The following is a 16,975-nucleotide window of genomic DNA, read 5'->3' on the forward strand; positions in this document are numbered from 1 at the left end:
GGGCATATTCTGCTAGGGTTGGACAGGATATGCATGCTTTGTAACAGATTGTGACATGGTGGTTTGTGTTTTTTCCAAAATCAGAACAATTTTAGGATACTTTGAAAATAATTTATTTGAGATAATCTTTTTTGGGAAATAAGTATGTTCAATTTTGATTCTCGCTACAATTTTTGTGTTATCATTTTATAGAAAAATGTAAAATAAAATTTTAAACAAGTATCTGAAAGTTTGCCTTTAATCTACCAAGGGGTATCTAGAATGTTAACTTTTCTTTAAAGCCTTCCCTGCTTTTGATTTTTTAACATCTTATAGAAAAAAGATACTTAATTCAGAAAAAAAAGTTTTGATAACTTCAGCCTGACATTACTGTATCCAACAGACAGAAATTTCAAAATTATATATCTCCAAATCTAATTTGGAACTAGCTTTACTTCAGTGCTTTTACAAAAAAAATGTATACATCATACATATACAATATTACTGATACCTTTACAGACCAAGCTGTGCAAATATTTCAATAGGTATTAAATACAGTGCAGTGGAATAGAGTTTTCCTCACTAAGACATTCAGTAACTAGATCTTGCCTAAATCCACAAAACTCAATTTTTATGAACAAAGTTAAATCTCTAACAAATGAAGATCAGCTTGTATTTCATTTGAAGCTGTTTCTACCATTCACAGATTTTAGTGCACAGAAACCATCTCCTGCCTGATCTCTTGCATTTAGTTTAATGTTTAAACTGATAATAGTGAAAGTTGGAATGGAAATATGATTAAGATCTTAAAGCTATTTTTAAAGTTTCCCTGATATAAATACCGAAGTACAATAATAGATAAATTTCTTTATATACTTGTGATTATCTTTTCTTATTATATTAGCAGCAGTTCCCGTGAAAAACAATTTAAAAATATAAAGCTAATCATTACTAATGAATGCAGTGTTGATTATTGTAATGCTAGTAATGCTAGCATGTTAATGTTGGCTTTCAAAGAGCTAATTTTGTACAGCATCATTTGAAACACTCTTTGAATTTTTTCTTGGAATCACTGCAGATAAATGCATTTTTTGCCATGAAATTGAAGGGGGTTGGGTTGAACATGAAGTCATACAGATGTCTTGAGATGGAAGTTTTGTGGAAAAAATATAATACACTTTTCTAGACCAACATCCAGATTGGAAAAAATCAGACAAACCCCAATTCTTATTTTTTCAAGTCATTCTAATAAAATCTGATCTAATGTAAGCTAGACTAATAGTACTTCTTCTGAGAAATACCTACAGATATTTATCCATTCATACTCTTAGACCATCATTAATTTAACTGACATCACCCCTACTGTACTGTGGAGTAGCAGAGGCTCATCCTTGACATTTTGATCTTGACTGTGCCTTTTTCTCCTTTCATTATCACTGTAGTCAGACAGAGCAGAAACAGAGAAATACTACCGCAGCTCTGTGAAGTTTCGGGTAAGTAGAACATGTCTTACTGATACCAATATAGAGGTTTTGGCTGTTCACAGGAATTTCATTTTTTCATTCCCTGAAAATCACTGTTGGTTTAAGAATATCACCAGAAAACATTGGCTCAATGGCATATAGCGTAATGGCATGTAATGTAACGATGGCTCACCACCTGAAGACTGACATCTTCATAAACAGTCTTTAACTGGAAGAGAGAATATTTCTAAATGCAATTTTAAATATTATTTTCGAATTCTAATAAATTAATAAAATAGAATTTGATTAGTTTTTGAGACGTCATCCCAGCACACACTAAAGACAATAGCAGCATTTGCCAGAGATTTGTTAAAAAAATTAAAACTCCTGAAGAGAGATGATAACTACTCTGTAAACTCTTTTGAAGTACCTCATTGAAATGAACATTTCATCACTCACAGGAGTCAAAAATTCAAACTAAGATTTTTTATGCTTATGGCACTTTATAAAAACAAAGATGCATTTGATTTAGGAAAATTCTTAATGTTGCTCCTAAATGTTGGGGTTATTTCGTCAGTGGAAGATAGGTAGTTTATTGAATTCCTGATGAACTTACAGCTCTGTTACAATAAGCACACATCTCAGTTATTGCCCTCTCCTCTTCTCTACTTTTGCACCTGTCTTGTTCAGAGTTATTTTTTTCTCAGTGGCTGTGGTATCATTACTTAAATACTTGATATGAAGCTATCCAAAAGTGCAGGATATACACCATACAAATAGGTTTGACAGAGTGAAACTTAAATCAAGAGACCAAAGTGGGTTTGTATGGGTTTATTTTAAGTTCACACTTGCTGTATGGTTAGGGCTCTTGATTTCTGAAAAAACTAATGAAGTTGAGTGTACTCATGACATGCAAGATATAGATATAATGTGGGAATTTGTCATATGATTAAGTACTAATTAGCAGTTACCGATATTAATGCACTTTTGACTAAATTTTCTGTCCTCTTAGACATATGTCTGAGAGCAGGAGAGAAAGAGAGACCATAAGAGGCTGTTTCTCTCAATCAATTTTTGGTTTGCTTTGAACACTGTTCAGGTATTAATTGCTTCTTACCTGCATGGAATAAAATGTCAGAGCTGCAGGCTGGTTGCTGCCAACATGACTTATACCTCTCAGAGCACAGGCATTTCTGATTGAGTGAGATGAAGCCCTGAGTTCCACATCCCTCTCTTACTTCCAAGCAATAACAGCAACAAAGCAAGGTATCCCAAGATCTTTAGAAAAGAAAAGATAAATTTGCCACAGCTTTCCTTCTCTATCTTAGGAAAGAATAAAGATACACATAAGAAGAGTAATCACATGGCTGATGGACTGCAGGGAGATGTTGAAAACCTTAGTGGTATGGGAAGAAGCAGCATACAAATTTGATAGATGAAAAATCTATTAAAAAAAACCCCAAACCAACCAACCAACCAACCAAACAACCAAAAATAGCCCCAAAAAGCTTATTATCCTAGGATGAATCTGTTGTTTGGAACTCATGCCTTCTGCAGGTTGCAAGCAAGAAATCTAACTCATTGTGCTCCCTCAAATTGCTTTAGGCAGCTTTGTTTTAAAAGCTTTTAAGAAGTGCTTTTAAGAAGTGTTTTAAAAGACTTTTAAGAAGTGCTAGTGTAGTGGCCTCCCCACCTGCACTCACCAGCTCCATGCCAAACATTTTAGTCTGATCAGAACTACAACTGAAAAAACAGAATGTATTAATAATCAAATGTATGAGATACTGTCCATAAGCCACATGAAACAGATTAAAATCTCAGGCACAAGGGATCCAAAAGCAGGGCAGAGCCAAGCTGTTGGTGTTTTCAAGGAGATAATCTTACCTGCCAGTACCTAGGAAGCTACACACTTAGCATGCTGACTCTTCAAATATTATCACAGTCATGATTCAGTCTAAGCAGGTTTTTTGACAGCAAATAAATACATTATGATTACTATGAAGTTTAAATTGACCTCTCTGCTCTTTAACAGCTTGATGTGATATCAGTGTTTCCATTTGACATTTTATACTTCTTCTTTGGATTTAATCCAGCACTTCGAGCAAACAGGATGCTAAAGGTAAGATCTGTAGTAGTGATGGATGGCTAACCATGCCTAGATGTTTTTGCAATGCAACAGAAATTTTTTTATAATAATTAGGAATATGAAATTTTGAAACTGTAAAATATCTTTAGGCTAAGGTACAACATAACTTAATAAAGAAACAAAAAATGCAACTCATTGTCTAGCAAAATTAAGCCCTTATTTTCTTATTTTTCTTCTGACTTTATTATTTCCTAATATCAAAAAATTATTTTTGTTTAAAGCTATTTTTCACATTATTTAAATTAGATTAATCTCAAATTACCTGCTTAGTTTTCAAAGATTAAAAAAATATCACTAAGTAATGCCAATGTACCTTCCCCTTGTGTTGCTTATGTCAGCTGTTTAAAAACATAGAAGTTAATTCTGAGGACAAAAACAATATACAGAATACTTATCAGGCACAAACCCAATTTTGTTATCAACTCCAAAGACCTTGGAGTTGTGCAATGAAAGGTCTGAGAAGGGATTAGAACACAGGGTACTGTGTGGTTAAATGCATTCCTCTGCACACACTCAACATGTTAACAAAGAATTGATTTTCATTTAAAGCTGGGGGGGAATACAAGAACTCTGACAATAAAATGGTGTTCTTCACTTTGGTATTCAATAAAACTTCAAAATTCCTTAAATCAGAACCAAAATAATATGAAAGAATGAAAAGTTAAATAGTAGCTTGTATTAGGCAAGCAGCTGTGTATTGAAAAAAAAACAAAGAAAAAGCTGCATGCCATCACTAATGATCAACTGCAAATACTAAACAGGAAGAATTCTATACAGCTGCCATTGATGCAACAGAGCATCCTCTAGTATGTGGTTGTTGATATGTATGATCACTTACAGGAAAATTACTGGAATTTCAGGATGAGAAAAAATGCATGTAATTCTTTGTGTTCATGTTGCCCAAGCAATTTTATATGTATGAGAAAGCAGAAGTTGTTCACCTGCAGCACTCTGACCAAAACAGCAAAGTTATTTCTGTAATCACTCAACACCCAGAAAAACACTTGACTCAAATTTATCTTTGTTTTTCAGCTCATATTTTTGTTAAATGTTTGTCATGGTTTAGGAACAGTATTCTCCAATTTAGTAGTCCCACTAAAACTGTATGCCTGCTCCCTCTCCCCCTCCAACTGGAGGCACAAAAGGCAATGATCACAGGTTGAGATAAGAACAATTTACTGGAAACAACAATGAGACAAGAAAATGAACACCAGCAACAGCATTGCTGATGACAGAGGGTGTGAGAAAAGAAGTGATTCACATGGAAAAACTCCCCAGTAATAAACAATACCAGACAGCTCCCTCTGCTAGATTTTCTCAACAGGAAGGAATACCTTTCTTCCCTAGAAGAAACAGTCCCTTTATCCCACTCCCAGCAATTACCTGAGATTATATAGAATAACACAGAGTTTTAGCCATGCCCCTCCCAGCTACTGCAAAAATTAACCCTGTCCAGGCCAGAAACAATATTTATAGAAAGTGTGATTACTGAAAAATCCATTTTCAAAATGTGCATGTGAATTGATGCCAGTAGTATTATAAAAAAAAGGCGCACTGAAAAATAATGATTGGGTAACTTTCATTTGTTTTCCATGCAGCATAACACATTCTTTGAGTTTAATGATCGTTTGGAAGCTATTATGGAAAAAGCATACATCTACAGGTATGTGCTGATAAAACTCAAGTAGCATGCAAAGCTTGGCACAGAATGCATTTCAAATGATTTCATGAGTTGTCAGTTAAGCACTGGGTGGAATATGATACATCTTTAACTGTTCCATTTAAAGGGTTTTTAAAAATATCTGTCTTTATGGTAATCATTAAAATAATATATATATATATATATAAGGCCTCCCTTATGTATGAAATCTAGCTCAGTTCAGCTGGCCCGGTTCTGGCAAAATGTTCACCAAACTGAAGCTTCTGCCAAAATTTAATTGATCAGCAGTTTCAGAAATTTTCTTTACTGAAAGAGCTAAAGAACACTTTCTTTAAGTTGCTAATATGGTTCCAAACCCTCAGAAGCTGTTTATTTGTACTTAATAGGAGTTATGAGCCTGAGCCTGTGTCAATATTTTTCTTCAAACATGCTCTCCCCATGAACCTGGCATATACAGAAACTTGATCCTCCACTGCCCTGACTACAGCTGGAATGAGGATCAATTCAGCACAGCTCACAAATAGTGATTATAACTGTAGCCTGCTGAACTGTGTTCTCACCTTCTGCATTGACAGAAAGAATTTTGGCTCCAGCTCAGGTTGGACATCCATGGACATAGCTATGGCAAGTTTCATAGGCCCCTCAGCTGCCAGTGATGCTGCTGAGATCCTGTGAACCCATCTGCTTTGTCATCGTTATTGTCAGTGCCATCAGGACTGCTTTACCTTGCATAATTCCCACACCAACAAATCCTTTTCCCTATCCCAGTTTTGGGGCATGTATTGTTCCTGTCTGTTGGTGCTGTTGGTCACCATCTTATTTCATTTCAGAGATTATTGCACTTAAACAGTCCACTAGATATTAATACATTCAAACGAGATATTTTATGAGATTTAAAAACAAGATAAAGTTCAAAAGGAGGTTCAAATATCTGCTTTTTCATTTTTTCATGTACCTGTGAATTAAAACAAAACTTAAAAGTTTTGAAAGTTCTACTAAAATATTTTTGAGATGCTGACCTTCACAAAACTTATTCTTATATTTACCTCTCTTTTCAATTATGGAAGATTCTGTTGTGATTTCATTTGGGCTTTCTTTGGTTTGTTTGATTTTTGATTTTTTTAAAATTCTTTTGGTTCAAGAGAGGACTGGATTTCCCCAAGATGAAGAAATTTCTTGTCAGCTTCTGAATCTCTGCCTTCTTCAGTGTCTAATTTCATTTGTTTTAAAAAATGGGCCTTCATCTGCTTATGGTGCTTAACTTTCTCCAATATTGATAAGCTTTAGAATTGTTTTAAATTTTTTTTTTTACATATTATATCCTTTGCTTTTTGGAGTCATAATTTGATATTTTTTCTGTATCTCCTGTAATACTTGCAGTGAGTATTGAGAGATACAGTACATATAATATAGATAATATACAATAATATAGACAATTCTGAATCAAGTAATTAGTTTTTATGTAACAATACTGTAGTATGTGTATGGATTTCAAAGAAATGGGAACAAATTTAAAACTCATTTTCACCCAAATAAAGTTTTGCAAGGGACAGAGTTTCATACTATTATGAAAATATGGAATGGGAGATGAATGTTCAAAGGACAAGTTGTAAAGGGCATGTGTATATCCTCAAGCTAGACCAGCTTTGAAGGATGTGATGATTATTTACATGTCAAAAACAGGAAAGGTGCTCATTTGGAAAGGCTGAGACGCACAAAGCAAGATCTCACTTGTCCTGTAAAATGTATGCAGTAGTAGAGCCAGCTACTCTGCCCTGTCAAAGCTTTTTCAGCATGATATTGGTTAAGAACCACAACTGCATTTGCTGCTTGTGTCTTTGCTTCCTGGCCAGAGGCCCACTCAGATTTCCAGTATTAAATCCCTTGCAGAATGTAAACTGCAGAATCTAAATGTTTCAAAGTGAACCTATTTTCTTCTTCATACTTCAGAAAACACTTGACTCCTGGTTTTCTCATTGACAAATGGAGAACAGAGGTAGTTATAGAGAAGAGTACAAGCAGGAGCTAAAAAAATCTTTAAAACCCCAGTCTTTTTGTGCAAACTACTGCATTTAATTTTAATGTGGCAATCTTGCTTTGGTCTGAGATTGGTATAACCACACTTTGAGCAATAAGGCACCAATTAACAAGATAATATCAAACTAAGCTTCTACAGCAAGTGGGATTCTCTTTTCAAACTAACTAGTCTGAGTTTGCAGAAATAGAGCTAGCATGAGTTACATCTCATTGTGATATATTCAATATATGTCTGGAGAAATATAACACAGCAAAGGTTTCTTGAATCTTCACTCAGACCTCAGGAGCCCACTTTCATGGATTCAAACTTGAACAGAAGACCTAGCATGGAGAATGTTGCAAGGTTACAAGATCACAACAGCTCTCTGCTGTTCTCTGTAGCTTGAAATCCTAAACAAAGCTGTCCTGGAAGCACACCAACTTTTAAACAGAGAAATAGCACTCATTTGTGAGCATCATAAAGAAGAAGAATACACTTAGGTAGATTATCTAATGGCCTGGAAGGGCCAAGGAGAGCATAAAAGGGCACCTGAAGAAGCAGCAAAGGAGTGCTTAATGAAGTAACCACCGAGATATTAGCTCCTATTACCTTTGTTTATAGACCTGACTAAGTTAGATCTTATTAAATTCCCAACAAACCACTCGCTCATTTATTCTGTACTGCATACTGCATTGAATTCTAGCTGCAGCAGATAAACTCATTAACTACCACCCTGTGTTTAGGCAAGTCTTACACTTTTCCTGCTTATTTATCCCCTGCTTGTGTGGATATTTCAATAGAGATCTAAATCCAGGAGACATTTCTTTTGATCCCCATGCTCCGAACAGAGGTTATACAATGAGATCATTATTGTATTAAGCAGAAAGCTGCTTGATGCTTAATCATTGGTATTCTTCAAAGCACTGGCCACAAGCATAAGAACTGGGATTAGGAATGATATAACTCCTGCTGCAGTGACTAAATCATACTATTTAGAGGATCTACTGCAGGTTTTATATTACAGGTCTTGTAAAGGAGCTCATTTCTGACCTCAGACATTTCTTGGCTTTCGTTCACAAGTTTAGAGCCTATCTTGGATAGTTTGGAAAACACATTATTTTTTACCCTGTACCCTCATTAATATAGCTTCAAATTTCTGAAAATATTCATAGCCATTTAAAGAAGTGGACTATAAACTCCTCAGGGAACCATAATTTAAAATTACCCCATGTCAAATATTCTAGGGAAGATATTTATTTGACCTTGGACAGATGGGAGAGATGGGTAACTGCCAGCTATTTTTTCATAGACTCAATACAGGTGGGGAACCACTTAGCATATGCTTAACATTAACATTGTTAATCCAAATAAGTAATGGGTTCTATATTAAAAAAAAATATATATATATATATATAAAAGGAAAAATTTAAGTTGTTTTACAGGAATCTGTTGACTTTTATAGGGTCATTCGAACAACTGGATACTTGCTGTTTATCTTGCACATTAATGCATGCCTGTATTATTGGGCTTCAGACTATGAAGGAATTGGCAGCACTAGATGGGTGTATGATGGAGAAGGAAACATGTAAGTCCTTTTCTTTTGCAAAAGATTTTTTTGTATTATTTTGCTCATTCCTGCCTCCCCACCCTTCTCCCATGCCACTGCTTACTTTTTAAGTGCTTGGATAGCAAACTTTTAGTATCATGACTGCTGATTAGCAGCTTTCAATACTAACACATATTTGGAGGGCAGGTGCAGTGAATAATCAGTTCACCACTTTCAGCTTTATAGGTTTATGAGTCAGTGCTAAGTGCTGACTTAATTAAACATTTAGAAAGCAACAAGGGTCATAAATTAAATTTGCCTATTGCATATGCACGTGGGAACTGTTAGAAGGATTGTACAGCAATCCCTCAAAGGAAACACAGGAACAGTTTGGGAGTTTTTTTGCTGCCACACAGCATTGTGTCATTAAAGTGCAACATTTTAGTCCCTCTACACGATGGTGATTGGTCTGAAAAAATCCCACTAGCTCTCTCTGATTTTTTAAGACGGTCGTGCTTAAACATGTGGCAGAGTGTCTTCAGAAGAAATGACTGGATTTTGGCAGAATTTTCCACAAACTCCTTGTGACAGCACTGGTTGGGTGCAAAGTAAGGACCATTTATTAAGGTGATAGAGAGGAAGTAAGAGAAAAAAGCAAAGTCATAACATATTCTGTGTGTAGTTTTGTAAAGATATATCTAGTAGGTTCGATTGTATGAACATTCATTTCTTTCAAAGGCTATAATATAGTAAAAGCCACAGAAGCTCAATTTGTTCTTTGATTGCATTCCTTGCAAAACCACATATAGTATCCTACTGCTGTCATAAATTGCCTTCTAAACAACTTTTCACCTTTCTCTTGGACACGTGCTCCTCTTGTTTGTAGTTTTGTCAGACTTCGCAAGTTTGGTGTCAAGTCACTACCTTGAAGAGCAAACCACATTTTGTGTAAACCAGCACTGATTTTTTATATGTAGGGTTATCTCTTGAAAAAAAAGAATGACATATCTGAAGTCTCCACACACCATTAAAATACACAGCTTGAGTACTGCAGTCAGACATGGGCAAGCAGGATCATGGAGCTTAGTGGAACCATTTATGTAAGTGAAGCTATAGATGGGTGTTTATTTGCAGGATTGAGATTTCCAGAAATCTGACAAGAAAAATGCAGAAGCAATTTCCATTATAGCTTTTTTTTTTTGTTAATGTGATTCTTGGGAATACTTGCTTCGTACCCAAAAAGTAAGGTACATAAGAATAAGAAACTTGTAAACTCTGAAAGTAGAGTCTTCAAGTTTTTAATGCTTCTTCAGAACAGTCTAGAGAACAGGCAAGAAAGAATTTGTCTATTTGTCTGTTTTTCACAGACAAAAATATTTCACGTTTTTCTCAGAAAAACAATTGGTCAAAATTATTTACTGGCTTTACCACAGACAATGCCTCGTGCATTCCCAGTGACCAGGTTTTTTAATATTTTATGCTACTTTTTCCGTGAGGAGACAAAAAAAAAGTTCTCAAATGAAGTCACACTGCAATCACATGGAATTTAGAGCAGATTTATTTATAAACAATGATAATAAAATGATAATTCAAGTTCTGCATTAAACTGAGATTCTTAAATAAAATTAATGTTTGGATATCCAAACAGCCAAATACAAGAAAAACACTCATCTGTTGGAATGAGTCCAGATGAAGCCACTAAGTTAATCACAGGGCTGGAGCACCTATCCTGTGGAGACAGGCTGGGGAAGTTGGGACTGTTCAGCCTGGAGAAGAGAAGGCATGGCACTTCCAGGACCTATAGGGGAGCCTTCAAGAAGGAAGCACAAGGAATTTTCACAAGGCCATGCAGACATAGAACAAGGGGAAATGGCTTAAAACTGAAAAAGGACGCATTTAAATTAGATATTAGGAAGAAATTCCTTACTATGAGGGGGGTAAGGCACTGGAACACATTACCCAGAGAGGCTGTGGACTCCCAATCCATGAAGGTGTTCAAGGCCAGCCTGGATGGGGCTCTGAGCAACCTGATCTAGTGGAAGGTGTCCCTCCCCATGGTAGGAGGGTTGGAACTGAATAATCTTTAACATCCCTTCCAACCCAAACTATTCAATGTTTCTATGATATATCCATCTAAGCCTCATTAAGAGATTAATCCACTTCACTTTGACAATTGTTTGATGAGTGTATGATTTTATTCTTTTGCCTGTGTCTAACTCATACTGGAATATATAGTGCCATGAACATGGCATCCCAAAGAGTATTCTACAATGAGCTGCATTTCATAAAGTATAGCTTTGTATTCCACTAACAGCAAATGCTGACTGTGTGGAATAGTCATTCCCTTAGAGAACTAAGCATGACATAAAATCTAATCATCAAATGTTTGAAGATTTTTTCACACACAGAGGCATTGTGTGAACATTAGTTATAATTAGAGATGTAAGTGTATTTAAACTTATCAGACAAGATACTTCTAGGTATATTCATTTATTAGATAAGCAGATATAAGAACAATTTGTCAGGAAAAGTGACTAGTACTGCAGCATATATTATGGAACAGCAGTGAACTTATAATTTTTCTTTCACAGAGCATTCAGGGTTGACAATATTTGAAGCAAAATATGCCAGTAGTCTCACAAAGAATGGGAACATATTCAGAAAGCATATTAGGGATACATAACTACTTAGCTAATTTTGAAAAATGACAGTAAGCAGTTTGACAAGTAAACCAAAATTCTAGCTGTCTCAGATTACACTGATTCACAGAAAATGGTCTGACATGGATTTAGTGGCCCCAATGCTTTATGTGGAATTCCTGCTTTGTCCATAAAATATTGCTAGTTATGGCCAAAACCAGTTCTTAAAAATGGTAACACTCCTAGGATTTTTTTCCTTTTCCAGGCTAAAAAGAATTAACAGACAGTACTTCCCATTATTAGTTTGATTCCATACATGTTGCTGAACAGGCACACTAGCTGGTGAACTAAGTATATAACTAACAGCTATACACAACATTCAAACCACAAGCAAAATTATCAAAGAAGCTCTTCTGCGAATTTCTGCAAGCCCTGTTTCTTTTCTGGTTCTTGTCCAGGCTGTAAAGTGCCAGTGTCAGCCCAAGATTTGAGCTCTTTACCATTGCAGCCTTCGGTCAAGGCTTTGACTTGAGATGTAAAAGGCAGCCAGCTTTACCTCCCTGCAACACACCCAAATGAGCCACACAGGGTGTTTCCAGCATTAAAAGTGCACAGCTTGAGTTAGGCAAGACCTCAGTCTCTCCTAAAGCAGAAGCACAAAATCACTAAGGCAACACCAAAGTGTAGAGCCTATGCAAGGACAGTAGCAGATATTGAAAAGGTCTCTTAAGTGGACCATTTCAACTATATGTGTTTATTTACAATCTAATTTTACTACCTAAATAAAAGACCCATCTCCCTAATTCCAGACAAAAATGCACAAATCTTTTTTCAGGGATTCAATGTAATGCCATTGCTCTGAATTGTTCCAAGGAAGTATCTCTCTTTCATCACTGTCCACAGAGAAACTAAAACTAGGGAGCTGAAATTCTCAAGCAAACCCTCCAGGTGAGCAGTAAATTTAGGCAAAACAAACAATTTCACTTTGCTCATGGTGTATTTCTGCTGTTTGCAAGTCATCCACAAGAAATCTGCAAATTTCTCGGGCAAATGTGAGACATCTATTTGCATCCCAATTATGTTTCTCTGTAGTGTGCTGCCTTCCTGTTCTGGGCACAGACTTAGTGGATATCTGTAGGTCCCAGAAAATGGTTACTGTAAGTATCTTGAACAAATCCACTCCTTTGGTATGCATTGCTAATTGCACAGTGAGACTGGCAAATCTTGGAATGTGTCTCATGGCTTTCATCTGTGCTCTTGCAATAGGTCTGATGTGTCACCATCTCAGTGCTTGCTATGCACAGACAGTTTTGTGCCTCCAGGCAAGCTGTGAATGCACAGCCCAGCTCATATGTCAGACTTTCAGACCTGCTACCCACAGCCATAGCCATGCTTTTTTAAGTAAAAGCTTTGTAGTTTGCTCCGCTGTGTCTGAGATTATCAGACCCACAGGCACCTGATGAACACATCACTCTAGAAGAGGTACCAAGAAGGAAGTCATTCCTTTACAAAGGCTGCTGCTTTACTCTGCTTAAACTCATCCTGGCTGTAATCTGACAGGAGTCAAACATGATAGGCCTGAAACAACTCCTCCATGGGCTGAAATGAATATGTGAATACCACCTTGAAAGCTGAGAGACACATGCACAAAGACTTGATTTACCTGCACTAACAAAAACCATGAAAGAAGTTTAGTGCACTCTGAAATGGACTTTTCTGACAAAGATATTTCTATTGACATAATATTACAAGGTATCTTATTTGCAGTGTTTCTGAATGTTTTCATACCTATGCATTTTTTTTAGGGAAAAATCTAGTACTTTGATTGCCTGAAGGATAAACACACTCTCTATGATGTGCAGAGGAAAAAATCTCTTTCTTGTCTCATGGCTGTTGTTTACTTCAACAGTAATTTTATAGCAGGCTGGTAAGCTGTACAGTGGGCAGTGATAGTTTCCAGATACATGCTGGTAGGAAGCACAGCTGCTAATACTGTTGAAATAGGAGTTGTTTTTTCTGGCTTTCCTCAAACAAAATTTACAATCTCATTTCCCCCCTTGTTAGGGAAGAAAAAAGCTGCTCTGTATTCCAACTGTGCAACTTCCATTTCAGATTAAAATAAAAACAAAAATGCATAAATGGAGAAAACCTGTTCCAAAGAGATAGAGAATGTCACATACTTTGCCAATAGAAAGTTTCTTTTGAAGTAAAATCACAGAAGAATACTATATTAACTAAATATCAAGAAAGGGTAGAAAGATATAAAAAAACCATCACATTTTGGACATACAACACTGCAAAGAAGAATGTGACCCCTAAATTCTTCTGAGGAGCTGCTTTCATTCTTTGTAGACATTCCCAGAATAAAGATTATATTGTCTGTCATGGTTGAGTTTGCAAACTTGGCACACAGAGCCATTGAGGGTGAATGATTTGCTTAATTACTTTTTTCCTAAAGTAAGTACCACAGAAATATTAATTTCTTTACTTTTATATTACCCAATTATACATATTTCAAGCACCACAGCATTCTCAGTTATGGCAAATCAATATATTAATGTGCTTTACATAATTCCCCTCAGCCAAGCTAGAAGGATCATTTTATGCTTAAATCTGTAATTCTTCCAAAATGGACCTCAGTCTTTTTCTTATTATTTGTTTATGCTACAGAAGTCTATGAAAAAGCTGCCACTTATGCATACTTTGCTGGAAACATGCATATGTGCTTCTTTTTTATATCAAGTGAAAATATTACCGTGGCGTAATCCAGCAGTTCATTTTGCATCCCTAACAAGCAAAAATGTTAAGATAGAAAATATGCAATGAATTTTTTATTTAAGGACTCTGAATGAAAATGTCTAGTTCTGACTGTTAACTTCTAAATCTAGAAAACTATGGTAAATTTTCTTAAACATTTTTACTGCATTTTCTTAATCTGCAACCAAGAAAAAAGGGGACTTTGCAATGAAAAGCACATATTAATTGCTTGGTAAAGCCTTGTATTTTGGGTAAAAAAACTTGAAAACAGTTTCAAGTGATTTAAGAAAAAACAAACTTCATTGGAATTGGTTGTTATTGTGAGTTTATTTTCTCATATTTGCACGAAACAGACCTTGCAGCAGTATTATTACATTAACCTCTTATTATAGTGGAGTTCATATCTTAAAAAGAGAGGATTCTGAAATACACCTAATATCTGCAGGCAGACCAGGTGTCCTCAGGTTCAGAGCAGGCATGAGAAGATGCACATGAGACTTTCTATTTCAAAACAATCTCCAAAAGTATTTCTTCTGCGTCTTAGTGCTGGGCATGGGGGGTTGTTTGGGCTTTTTTAAATTATTATTTAAAACACAATAAAATTCAACACACATAAGGAATCATCATTGCATCAGAAGCAGTAGTCACAGCTGAAGTAATAGAAAATCCCACTTTATAATTAAGGAAATAAAGTTCCATTCCTAATCATCAGCAAAGATGAAGTCTGATTGTATAGTAGCTTGGGAAGTCAAATTCCAATTAATAGCAGGCTTTTAAAAATATATCTAAACCAATTCTGAAAAGAAGGAAATTATAGCATTCTCCCAACAATAATTTGACTAGTTATTCCCCACTGCAATGCTGCATTTCTTGTGCTACCATGTTCTAAAAAGTGATTTAAACCAGAATTTTAGACATGCCAAGGTGCTTTTTTAAAGCATTCTCTCTAGGTCCTTTGCTGCTTCCATAAATGTGTAGTAGAAAGACACGATTTGAAGGCAAAAGGCTCTATAGTGAAAAAGGCAAGATCTTGTTAAGGTGACAGAAGGAGTTGTGGAGACCAGCAGCTGGGAGATATTACCACAGAAGTCAACCTTTCAGTGCTGAATTAGTGGTTTGGAAAAGCTGAATTAACACACAGCTTGTGGAAATATGCCATTTTTTTGACATAACCGAGGAGGCAGAGCCAATGAAGGGTGCTCAGGGGCAGGGTGGAAGGAAGACCAGCACAGCAAAAGAGTAAAAATGGACACAAGAACATTATTTGTGGGAATAACAAATTTTGCATTCGTTATTCCCACCACAGGGCTTTGCACTGGTGTCATCACACTAAAGCCATGAAGGGGACCTTCAGATGTTTGAGCATCTATGGTGCTGCTACAGAGAGACTCTGGGAAGTCTCCAACTTTTACACTGCTTTTGACCATCTTCATTGGTAGCATTCTAACACTGTAATGTCCATCTTGGCACTTCTGCACACAAGTCTTCTTTAATGCTCCCTAGAATTACTAGAGAACAGTAAATTATAGCTGCCTGTCCCATACATTTGTATTCTTCAGTGAGTGAGGATATTCAACTCAACCTGACCTATGTAATGGTATCATTTATAAACTCACAAGCCTTTATAAAATGCTGAAAGTCTTTTGGACTGAAAAGATCACTGAAAGGCCCAGCTCAGGTAGGCATATGCCTAACTTCAAACACATAAGTAGCTACAGTCTAACAAAAATGCTGTTTGTATCCACAGGTACCTGAGGTGTTACTACTGGGCAGTTCGTAGCTTAATCACCATCGGTGGCCTTGCAGAACCACAAACGCTGTTTGAGATCATTTTTCAACTGCTGAATTATTTCATGGGTGTCTTTGTCTTCTCCAGCTTAATTGGTCAGGTACATAAAAAATCAATAACAAGTTAGATTCTAATTACTGTAATGTAGTGATAATATATTCCATTTAATGGACTTTAGTTCTGAGAAAAAGTTTCATTTTCCGTCCTTTAACGTCAAACATACTTATTTTTCTGATAAATACACATGTTTAATCAGTGCCCTCTTTTGCAGCTCTTTTGCACACAAGCTGATTAAAAGCCAAGCCTCTGCAGGACACAGATGTCTCTTGAAACTATAATTCCTTTTTTTTCCTTACTCACAGCTAAGGAGACAAATTCTTGACATTCACATTATACTGTTAAATCTGAAATAAAAATTGTGATTGTCAAATAAGTCATGCTCAGTATTACTGCTGATAGGATTCTGTTAATGGAAATCCCATTATTTTTGTCAAACTAGAACTCTTCCACAAATTACAATATATTTGCCAATCTGAAAATTAACTGGTTTTTATTTCTCTTGGTTCCCATTTGGCAGAAGGGAAATAAAAAAGCCCATAGCACAGCAAATCAGTTATATTTCCAAATGAACACAATTGAAATACTTCTGGTTTGTGACTATTAAACTTGGGCTTTAGATCATGGGTTTTAAAACACATTCCCTACAGAAAAATAAATGCTGAGTTTCTGAGTGAGACTGCGCCTTATCAATTTCTGTAGAAACCATTCCAGACTTTGATTTCTCCATGCCTCTTATAAAATTAGTTATTAAGAAAAAAAAAAAAAAACTAAATTAAAACTGAAATTTAATTCTTATTTTGAATATAGCATTTGAAAAGCTCAATCAAGCAGTAAGAGATTGCATATGTCTCTTTGTCTTCAGAACTGCAAGAAGGGGTCATTGCCACTAAAGAGACTCTTCCTTATAGGATTTAAAATT

The 16,975-nt window shown here is 35.8% G+C and overlaps 1 protein-coding gene across 1 annotated transcript in view; it reads left to right on the forward strand.

Moving 5' to 3' along the window:
• Positions 1 to 16,975, forward strand: part of CNGB3 (cyclic nucleotide gated channel subunit beta 3) — a gene marked incomplete at both ends in the record, with an annotated part of 137,551 nt that overhangs the window by 107,550 nt on the left and 13,026 nt on the right. Inside the window, 5 exons of the mRNA XM_084202296.1 lie at positions 1,422 to 1,472; positions 3,475 to 3,561; positions 5,187 to 5,251; positions 8,728 to 8,850; positions 15,955 to 16,096. Coding sequence (XP_084058422.1) covers positions 1,422 to 1,472; positions 3,475 to 3,561; positions 5,187 to 5,251; positions 8,728 to 8,850; positions 15,955 to 16,096 — 468 coding nt within the window. The remainder of the gene's footprint in view (positions 1 to 1,421; positions 1,473 to 3,474; positions 3,562 to 5,186; positions 5,252 to 8,727; positions 8,851 to 15,954; positions 16,097 to 16,975) is intronic.

The sequence above is a fragment of the Fringilla coelebs genome, assembly GCF_963513975.1.
Source record: "Fringilla coelebs genome assembly, chromosome: 1".
Lineage (NCBI taxonomy): Eukaryota > Metazoa > Chordata > Aves > Passeriformes > Fringillidae > Fringilla > Fringilla coelebs.